Source organism: Pan paniscus, chromosome 3, assembly GCF_029289425.2.
Source record: "Pan paniscus chromosome 3, NHGRI_mPanPan1-v2.0_pri, whole genome shotgun sequence".
NCBI classification, from domain to species: Eukaryota; Metazoa; Chordata; class Mammalia; order Primates; family Hominidae; genus Pan; species Pan paniscus.
Genome location: NC_073252.2, coordinates 137,254,521 through 137,264,968, shown reverse-complemented (window position 1 = coordinate 137,264,968; position 10,448 = coordinate 137,254,521). Strand labels below are relative to the sequence as shown.

Here is a 10,448-nt window from a genome sequence, read left to right as displayed (position 1 = left end):
ACTGTGAAAAACAAGGGCCTGATAAAGCCCACAGCAAAGCTATTCACTAATATTGGCATTACCTTTAGCCATGCTATTAGAGATCACACTTTATTTTTGTGCATAATAAATACGATACAGAAAAATGTTGAAAATATATGACTCAACTATCTAATTAAAGCTGAGTAAACTAACCTAGTCAGATTTTAGTTTTTCAACGAGAAATGACAAGAGTAGCTGAATATAAAGAAAAACAAAAAGAACTTTACTTTCCTATGTTAATACAGGTCAAGAGACCCTTTCTTCTCAAAAGGGTTGGTAACACCAGTTCTTAGCAATAAACATAAGGCACTTGTTTAGATTACAACATCACTTCATTTTTTCCACTTGTTTTTCTAACCCTGTTTTTCCCCCACAGTATCATTTGAAATTAATAGGATGAATGAGGCAAATATGAGACGATCCAGTTGATACTACTCAGAGCAAGATAGTACAGTACAGTGTTTCAGGGGTGATGTCTGGACATAAAATGAACCCAGTCAAGGTCCTCTGACACCAATGTATCCACTATCAAGTAAACCTGAAAGAAAATAAAAGATTTATTCAATAGTTCCAGTAAAATTGGGTTGGAATACAATACACATTAGGAATTTAGCTCCTCACGGGTGGCATCTGCATCTTAAGAGTTCTGAGTACTTATGAATATTCATTCTAAGACAATCTACATCATTTGAACATTGTCAAGACAAATAAATGAATTTCATTTCAATATACAGTAGAGTTTAAACAAAATTCACACATACACCCCCTATTATATGGCTGGTACCTCCTCCAAACACCTCATTAGTGGCAGAGGTAGGACTAGTGTTCTTTCCCAACAATAAGAACTTCAGTTGCCACTCATAGGAGTTGAAAAAAAGTTTTTGTTTTTTTGCCATCTGTTAAGATGTTCCTGAGACAGGGCCAGTTAATAAAACATAACAAAGCACTGGAGTTCGGTTTGTACTTCTCTTTACATCACTACTAAACTGTTAGACTGAGATGTGGAATGCAGGTCATGTACTATGAAAGGTTGATTGTAGCACAACTGTTCAATCAGTAAAAGGTCTTCGGCAAATTCCCTTTAGAGTATACTTTCTATAAACTACATGTTCCACAAAAAGGTCAATTATATATACAATTGATTTGTTTTACTTAATCTTATTTGCTCAGATCTTGCAAATGCAATGAGAATATTAAGCCTGAGGCTAGTTCTCAGTGTATAGGTTTAACAAATTAAGGCTCATTTTCCCAATCAAAATAGTTTTTAGTTTTCCTTTTAAATTATGAATTACATTCATAGTACCTGCCACCAGCCTTGCCCTCAATGAAATCTTAATGCAGGAGCAGCATTCTACTTCATTATGGAATTTCCCTGACACCAGCACTTAGCCCCTTCTAAAAAGCTCCCATCTGATCTAGCCTTACAGCATATTACATTGCCTCTGGCTTGCACCTCTGTTTCCACCTGTGTATTTCACAGAAGCCCAACACAGATTAGTTGAAATATTCACACAACTGTTTTTCAAAACAATTTATTGCATCATATTTGGTACCTTATGTTTGACAACAAAAAGGAAATTACATCTGTAACTGCAAGAAAAAGAAGCTGGTCTGTTATTTGAAAAAAAAAAAAAAAAAAATCTTGGGCCCTTTAAAAATTACAAAGTCTTGGGCTTGCCTGAAACAACTGAGCAAGAAATATATTCTTAGAAATGTAGGGCTTCAAGTATTACAAACCTGTGACACTGTGGAAAAATTCCAGAGGTATCTAAACTGCAGCACTTTTTTTTCTGCATATCGTGAACAAGGCCTGCTGAGGTTTTTAACTATTAGTCTTTTGATCAGTCATAGAATGGTAGTCAGGAGTTCTGCTCTTTAACTTCAAGCCATGGTAGATTTTCCTTTTTTCACTCTTGGGTGAAAAATTCATGCTTGCTAATTAGTTGGTGCCACATCACAGTGCATTTGGTTCTTGCATTACAGTTTTAACAAGTTTGGCCAAACAATGCTGAAAGGTTTGCATTGTTGTTTTAGTTCTTCAAGTTTTAGTTAAAATTGAGACTGTTACAACTGGTTCCTTCAGTTAAAAACTGTGGTACAAGAACACCAAACTGATCATGTACAGTGAATTTTGGAAACACAAGCGTATTGAACACCTTATAGGTTTCTTATAATTTGCTTGGTATCTATATGTCCCAGTTTCTACAACATCAAGCATCTGTTGTAGGTTTCTCTGTAAATAGTGATTCACATTGCATACTTCCTATGGTCAGAATCAACCCCGTAACAAAATCAGTCAGATGCTAAAGCCCCAACAACTCTTTGTGCTCAGTGAAAGAATCCAGTGCTAAAACAGCATTTATGCTGTCTGAGATATAGTAAAATCTCACAAGACAAATTTAAAGTAATATTTCTGCCACACACCTGCTTTGTTAGCTGTAACAGCCTCCAGATTTTATATAAATTAGTTTAAAAACATGGGTGGGTGGGGAGGAATAGGATAAGGTATCTTTTTTAACCACTCAATTTTAGCAGCTTTAATTTTTTAAGAAACTGAACCTCTATCCTGTAATGTTAGATATTTTATATATACTTTTTCAGCAGGATAAAAAACGTAAAACACTATTTGAAGGCAAGAACATTTACTCCTCTCATTCTGTGTAAGTTAGAGCAATGCAGCAGGTGCGTGACAAAAATATTATATACTAGATATGGTCCAAAGTCATTCCATTTGCTTGTTTAGTGATGTTCAAATTTCATTGGCCAGTTCTTCAGCTTCTGCAGAACTATCTCCATTAACTGTGATCTTCATATCCTCTTCATATCCAGGAGGCATGAAAGCCAAAGCATAAGGGAAAAGCTTATGACAATTTGCTCTATAAATTTCAGCAGCTTCTTTACAGTCTCCTAGGCTACCATCATACAAGGCTTCCAATACCTCCATACATGTCTAAGGAAAGAAAAAAAGTCATGTTATAACTGGTCAAAAAAAGGTTCTTACTGTGAATTTATTAGACATTTCAACAGCAAGAGATTTCTAAAATAAGAAATAAATACACATATTTAGCTATTTACTCCTGCATATGCATTCTATTAGAATGTTCTTCAAGGCCTAATTTAACCATTTCTCCAGAATTGCAGGATTTATACAAAAGGCTAAACAGCGATGACTGTAGAAACAGGAATGGGACTATGGTGAGGCAAGCAAGGTATATGGAGTGCTACATTTAAAAAGCCACTCACTCTCAGCAAGCGTATGACCTTAGGCAGCAATGTTACTACCTCAGCCTAGCCTGGCCCTGGGTATAAACATCTAGATTTACAATGCCAATACCAATTACTGCACATATGCCTTTTAATATTTTTGAAAGCTTAGAGCCAGCCAGCAAACTCAAACACTGTATTCAACCTTGTGTTCAAATTAAAGAGCATCTTAAGGCACATCCAATAACTAAGCAGAAAAGAGTGTCTCAAACATGAAGTGATTATTTGCAAGAAAAATTAGTTCATGAAAATGAATAATTCTTTCAACCAAACCCCTAAGTAAGTCTGCTTCTTATCTTTTTTGTTGATTCATGTTGATTTGCATTTCTCATGTTTGCTTTCTTAATATTTTCACTTAGAAAAGCTACTTAGTTTCCAGATGCAAAAATCCCTACAAACTTTGCCAGGTTACAAAGCAACTTAAATCCAGGTTACAAAGGACCTAGATTAGAACTTTAAATCCAGGTTCTAATCTACATGGTACAACTAACAAGTCTAATTTTTCTTTCTTAAACATACTGCCTTCATTTGCTATTAAATGCATATATTTATTAATAACTGTCTTTCAGCATATACATGTTTATCTGGCAAATTATAACATGAGGTAGCTATCCCTTTGTTTCTAGTTTAAACTACAGTATTTTACAATACACCCATATTAATTTTTATTTAACTTAATCTCATATTGTATTACAAGTTACAAAATAAGTATTTTTATTTAGCCCCTAGTAAATACATCTTTCTTTATTTTGAGATAGGGTCTTGCCCTGTTGTCCATACTGGAGTACAGCATCACAATCACAGCTCACTGCAGCTCCAACCTTTCAGGCTCAAGTGATCCTCAAATCTCAGTCCCCCAAGTAGCTGGGAATACAGTGCCACCACATCTGACTGATTTTTTTTTAAGAGATGGGGTCTCACTATGTTGCCCTGGCTTGTCTCGAACTCATGAGCTGCAGTGATCTGCCCACTTTGGCCTGCCAAAGTGCTGGGATTATAGGCCATGAACCAAAACGCCTAGCCAAAATACATTTTAAACATGTTAGAATCTCCACTGAGACCACTGCTTGCTCAGAAATGCAGAGATATGAGGTGAAATCCAAAAATGACGATGGAATGTATATGATTTTATTAAAACATATTTCTTAAAAAGTTATTCCAAGCTACAGATGTGAAACTAGTTACTGAATGCCAAGCAGCCTAAATAAATTTTAAGGTAAGTTGTTTCTGACCCAGATTCACAATGATTTAAAAAACAGTGTGTATAAATATCCAATTATTTCTCTTGGTGAAAAAAGTAGTTAAGTATTCTTACAGAGAGATTATGAAAAACTCTTTACCTGGAGGTTTCTGTTAGTGAGAGATTCATCAAGTGTTGTTGCCAACTCTATAGCTCGCTTCTGACTAGAAGGATCTAAGTAATATACCATTTTGGCAGCTAAATGAGAGGGAAATGGGAAATTTATTTCAAGGCAAAACCAACATCTTATCCTCTACTTATTTAAATATAAAAGGCAAACAAGATATATATGTGCACAGAGGGTGTGGCACTTTATTAGAAGAATGGGAACAGCTACTTGAGATACTGTTATTCAAAAAATAATAATGCTACGGGGATTAGCTTAACCATCCAAAGAAAGAGAACGATAGAGGTGTACCACATATATCTACCCAATAAAATAGAATGTATATGCAACACATGCACAGTAAAGGAGACTATGAAGAAACACAAGCATTCTAATAATACTTGTATTTTTGTGGTAGGACCATGATAGTCTTCTTTCTGAAATAAGCAGAATAATGTAGAGGTTGGGGGACTATCCCATCTCGACAGTGTGAGCCAAAATGCTGAATTCAGGATTCCACAAAGGTATACAAAGCTGCTGGGCTTAAGCCAAGTATTTGAAAAGTACTACCCACATGGTCCCATAAAGGTCAGATTTTGGCTCATTGGCACAGACCCTTGACTTAGATTTCTCACAAACTGTGAAGATAATTTCAGGTGTTTAGCACTGTCAACTCTGATACCTACATAAGAATGAGAAATGGAAGAGGATGGTCCTATCTGAGTGAATTTTAAGAGCCCAATGATGAAAAAAGAAATAAAAGAAAGCTCTACCTTCATTTTATGATATACATTTAAGTTCAGTTACACCTGCTTCTTTGTAATGCCAATGCTGAACCAGAAGAGACCACTGACTTTGATTTGTAGTGATTATTTTGCCGTAAGAAATTTAAAAATGTATAGGAAGCGCATATATATATATATATTATACATATATGTTTGGTTTTGTTTTGATTTGAAACAGGGTATCATTATGTTGCCCAGACTGGCCTCAAATTCCTGGGCTCAAGTGATCCTTCTGCCTCAGCATCCTGAGTAGCTGGGACTACCGGTATGTGCCACTGTGCCCAGCTTAGGAAGCTTATTTAAGCTGCCTGTTTTCATACGATCACAATGTAACATATACACACTGCCTCTTCCATTCTAAAAACGTGTACCTTATATTATTGTTGATTCATTAAAATTACTGAAGTTGTTTTAGAAGGCTAAGGATAAAATAAAGTGATTACCTGATAATCTGTGTGGCAATGAATCAGAATTCCTTTTCAGAAAAGTTTCATTAAAATTCTTTGGATTCGTTGCTCCAAAAAGACGATTCATTTCTTGTTTTAATACTGTTCTAACTGTATCAGGTAAATCTTTACTTTCACACACTGCTGAATAAATTAAAAATAAAATCTTAGCAGTTGAATACTCTGATAAAGTTTACAAAAGTTTATTTTTGTTTGTGTTTGAGACAGGGTCTTGCTCTAACACCCAGGCTGGAGTACAGTGGCACAACCATGGCTCACTGTAGCCTCAACCTTCCAGGCTCATGCAATCCTCCCACTTCAGCCCCCCAGGTAGCTGGGACTTCAGGTGTGCACCACCACACCCAGCCTATAGGAGTTAAATTACCTAATGATGAGGCCAATGAAACACGGCAATTATATACAAAGACAAGATAAAACCTACTGATAATTTAACATTTGCAAAAAGAGCTTACCTATATAAACTGACTGACTGATTGAGACAGACAAGGTTTTACTGCCACCCAAGCTGGAGTACAGTGGCGCAATCATGGCTCACTGCAGCCTCAACCTCCCAGGCTTCAGTGATCCACCCACCTCAGCCTCCTGAGAAGCTGGGACCACAGGTGCAAGCTACCACGTCCAGCTAATTTTTCTATTTTTTGTAGAGACAGGGTTTCGCCATGTTGCCCAGGCTGGTCTCCAAGTCCTGGGCTCAAGAGATCTGTTCGCCTTGGCCTCCCAAAGTGTTGGGATTACAGGCATGAGCCATCATGCCCAGCAATACACATTAAAAAGAATGTATGTCAGCAGAACAATCTAATGTTCTAAAGGCATTCAAATAATTTTATTAACACGAGATTCATTTCCAGAAAGGAACTGTAAGCAAAGGAGATGACAAAACATGTAGTTTCACAGCCTTCTAAACCTCTAGAGCTGCCCCCTCAACCTTAAGGTCTGCAAAGCAGCAACTTGAGAGTACCCACCTGGTAAATAGTATCACAGCCAACTATGTAGTGCTGAAGACAACAAATTTTCCTCACCCTCCCTATCTTCCTCTATACCCAAGTAAGGCACACGTTTCAATTAAAAACAAAACAAAACATGGTTGATGTCATTGACCTTTATTTCAGAAACTATGTAAATTGAGCTATCACTGTATAATAAACTCCCAAGGACCACCAAAGCATTTTCCTATTAATAAATAGGCTGGGCACAGTGGCTCACACCTGTAATCCCAGCACTTTGGGAGGCCAAGGCGGGTGGATCACTTGAGGTCAGGAGTTCGAGACCAACCTGGCCAACATGGCGAAACCCCGTCTCTGCTAAAAATAATTAGCCTGGCATGGTGGTGTGCGCCTGTGGTCCCAGCTACTCAGGAGGCTGAGGCAGGAGAACAGCTTGAACCTGGGAGGCAGAGGTTGCAGTGAGCCAAGATCATGCCACTGCATTCCAGCCTGGGTGACACAGTGAGACTCTGTCTCAAAATAAATACATAAATGAATGAATGCACTGTTGTCATCATATTCCCAGGCCTTGGGATTTAGAGATGATTCCTCTGGATTGAATCCAAGTTACACTTTGTTTCATTATCATTTTGGTATAAAGAGAGAGTCTGGAGCTTTGAAGCCAGTTAGACTTGGGTATGGATCCAGGCTTGGATAAGTCATAACCTCTCTGAACCTATTTCTTGATCTATAAAACTGGGGTGATATCTAATCTAAAAGATTTACAGTAAGGAAAAGCTACTGTGTAAAAGTGCTAATTATGTAATAGGTAGTCAATAAATCATAGTTACTATTTTTATCATAGTGTGAAAACATTACGTAGATTTTCCTTATGGCTGGGAACTATGGTGATGACTTTCAAATTTTCACTTTAATCAGGTATTTGTACTGCGACAAATACATATTCCATACCCATAACTTATGTGAAGCAAAAGTTTCACAGAACACTTACTGTGTGCAACATATGCTGATCTTTTCTACACTATTCTATTTTTATTTTGGGTTTTTGAGTGCTGGTAATGACCCACTATCCTGCTAATGGATCATTAATCTAAGTTTAAAAAATATAATGAACTCAGTAGGAAACATTTTCTAAGTGAAATATTCTATACATAATTATTAGCTGAATAATTCACTGACATGCTCTTTGTTGGTTAAATAGCATTTATTCTATTATTCTATAAAACTGGGTGGTTCAAGTAAATGAGCTATAGTGAAATACTTTAGTTTAACCTCTACTATGGCTGTACTTTCAACTTGGTTTTGGCAATTTATCAATACTTGTTTTTCAGTGGAAAAGCAGGAATAGAGAGGAAACAGGAAAAAAGTTATTAAAATAGGTTACAGCCAACTGCAATGACATTAATTATCTCAAAAAGAATGTATCTTCTGTACAATAAAAATTATTTACATAGGCCTTGCTGGTTTGCCTGAAATGCTTTCAGGATACTTTACATGTAAAAAATATCTGCATAGTTTGTATCATAGTTGATGACAGAGGGGTAGGCAAGGGGTTTTTATGGTTTTCATTATCTTTTTTTAACTTGTTTTAATCAGATTAAACAATCTCCCAGAAAAATTAAAACTGCTAAAAAAAAAAACTCTACCAAAATTGAAGCAAATAACTTCACTAATAGCTGATTCCAAAAAGTTTGAGGCCTACTAATTTTCTCCTAAACTTTTCTGGATATCTTCCTGGAAATTACAGTTCCAGAAAACTAGAATTGTTAACTTCCAGGAAAATATCAATTACAAAAAGGATAAAAAAATTCGACTGCAGTAAAACCCAGAATGTCCTATGGAATTCTGTGTAATGAAATTTTATGTGTACCCTTAAGAAAAGGAGCAACGTCAAATGTCACAGATTATCAGATGTCCATTTACTGCTAAAGACTAGTGGGCAGGGGAGAAAAACTCTAAAAAGCCTTTGAATGTGGTAAAACTGACAAAAAACATCAAGGCCTCAGGAAAGTAGCAAATCCCCTACTAACTCAATTACCTTCCACGAAAGAGTAATAAGTCTTGAGAATCAAGGAAAAGTAATAACTGATGAGCGAGAAGGGGAATATAAAACCTTTTCTAAGGGGTTTTTGATTTGGGTCCTTTGACATCTTAAACTGGAATGTTTGGTTCATGCTATTAGCTTATTAACAGAATGAATAAATTAAGCAAGCACCAATGGTTAAAACACACAATGAAAAGGTGGCTGATTCTTAGCAAAAGGGATTGCACAGGGTTCTCAGGCTAGCTGGCATTGTTAATAATTTGGGTAAAAAATGTTCTTATTTTGTGTGAGGTAATGACTGTTCACTACTAGGTTATAGTACAACCGAGTAAGTGATTACAACTCAAAAACGGCAAAATAAATGAGAAAATTAAACAAAGCTTAAAAAAATAAAAAATTTAATAATTTAGTAAGTATTAAACAAGGTTTAATAAACAACAAATTAGATTATGAAAGAAGGTTGGAGGAGACATACATAAGTATAAAAAACATATCTGCAGATCAAAGAAAAATGAGTTTGTGCAAATGGGAGAGGAAAAAGACCTAAGTTTCACTGTAGATCAAGGCAGCCAAATAGTGCTAATTTTAAAAGCAGTTAGGAGAATATAAACATTTAAGAAAATAATAAGACAAATAGAATATATAAGCGCCTATCTTTTACTTAGCACTGACCAGAAATGTAATTGTTTTAAGTCCTACAACTTTAAAATTTAAAATCATAAAAAACTTTAAAAGGATATTAAATATATCGTCCTCATAATAAGAAAAAGACAGTGCTCCTATATGGTAAATAACTGCATGCAGCATTTAGTAATAACATTGTTAGTATAACAACATATTCTAGAGATTTGGAGGGTGCCAGTAACCATGCTAAAATCCATATTCACTCAGCAAAGCTTCCGCAACTGATGAAATAGTTATGGAGGCACTGTTTTCCTCTATACTCTCCAGAAAGGTGTCTGTGAGGGTTTCTTTGTAAAGAAGCAGTTACAACAGTGTATCTTAACATGACAAATGTATTCCTGAGAAATTACTTCTAAATTACATATTTTTTTAAAGTACCAAATATTTTAGTTAAAGAAACCCTTGGGGTATAACAAAGATGCCACTATTTGGATATCTGTATTTTCACATATGCCTTTATAGTACACCCGTTTTCAATAAAGGCAATGAAGCAGTCTACCGAACTTCTTAAAGGCTTTTTAAGAGACAGATCTTTACCAATGCAAATAATCACAACCTAATTTCATTGCCTAAAGTCAGTCAAAATTAGATCACTTTGTAAAGTGATGACGATTTCAGCTGAACACAAAGAGCAATGGGTATAGCCAGTATAGATACTCAGTAATTCTAACTAATTATTAATCATTCTAAGCCCATGTGTATTTTAATTTTCTGAAACCAACTGCTGAAAGAAAACACTCATGTTAATCAATCTACATACTGATTATAAGCAAATACATTTAAATATGTCACTTTTAATTTGTATTTCAAGAGAAAGTATCTAACTCAAAAGGATTTAGGTTATTTTACTACCTTTCAGGAAAATATGTATAAAGTATATAACAGTGTGTATG

At 35.6% G+C, this 10,448-nt stretch overlaps 1 protein-coding gene across 2 annotated transcripts in view; it reads right to left on the bottom strand.

Moving 5' to 3' along the window:
* Positions 1 to 223: 223 nt before the first annotated feature.
* The window catches only part of NAA15 (N-alpha-acetyltransferase 15, NatA auxiliary subunit), an 88,368-nt gene continuing 78,143 nt past the window's right edge, over positions 224 to 10,448 (bottom strand). The window contains exons 18-20 of one of the 2 annotated variants that reach the window (XM_008974114.4): positions 5,860 to 6,003; positions 4,626 to 4,723; positions 224 to 2,971 (exon numbers count right to left, since the gene is read on the bottom strand). In XM_008974114.4, coding sequence (XP_008972362.1) covers positions 2,771 to 2,971; positions 4,626 to 4,723; positions 5,860 to 6,003 — 443 coding nt within the window. In that variant the 3' untranslated portion in view covers positions 224 to 2,770. Of the gene's footprint in view, positions 2,972 to 4,625; positions 4,724 to 5,859; positions 6,007 to 10,448 lie in introns of both variants that reach the window. The other variant, XM_003820670.6, reaches the window with a different exon arrangement.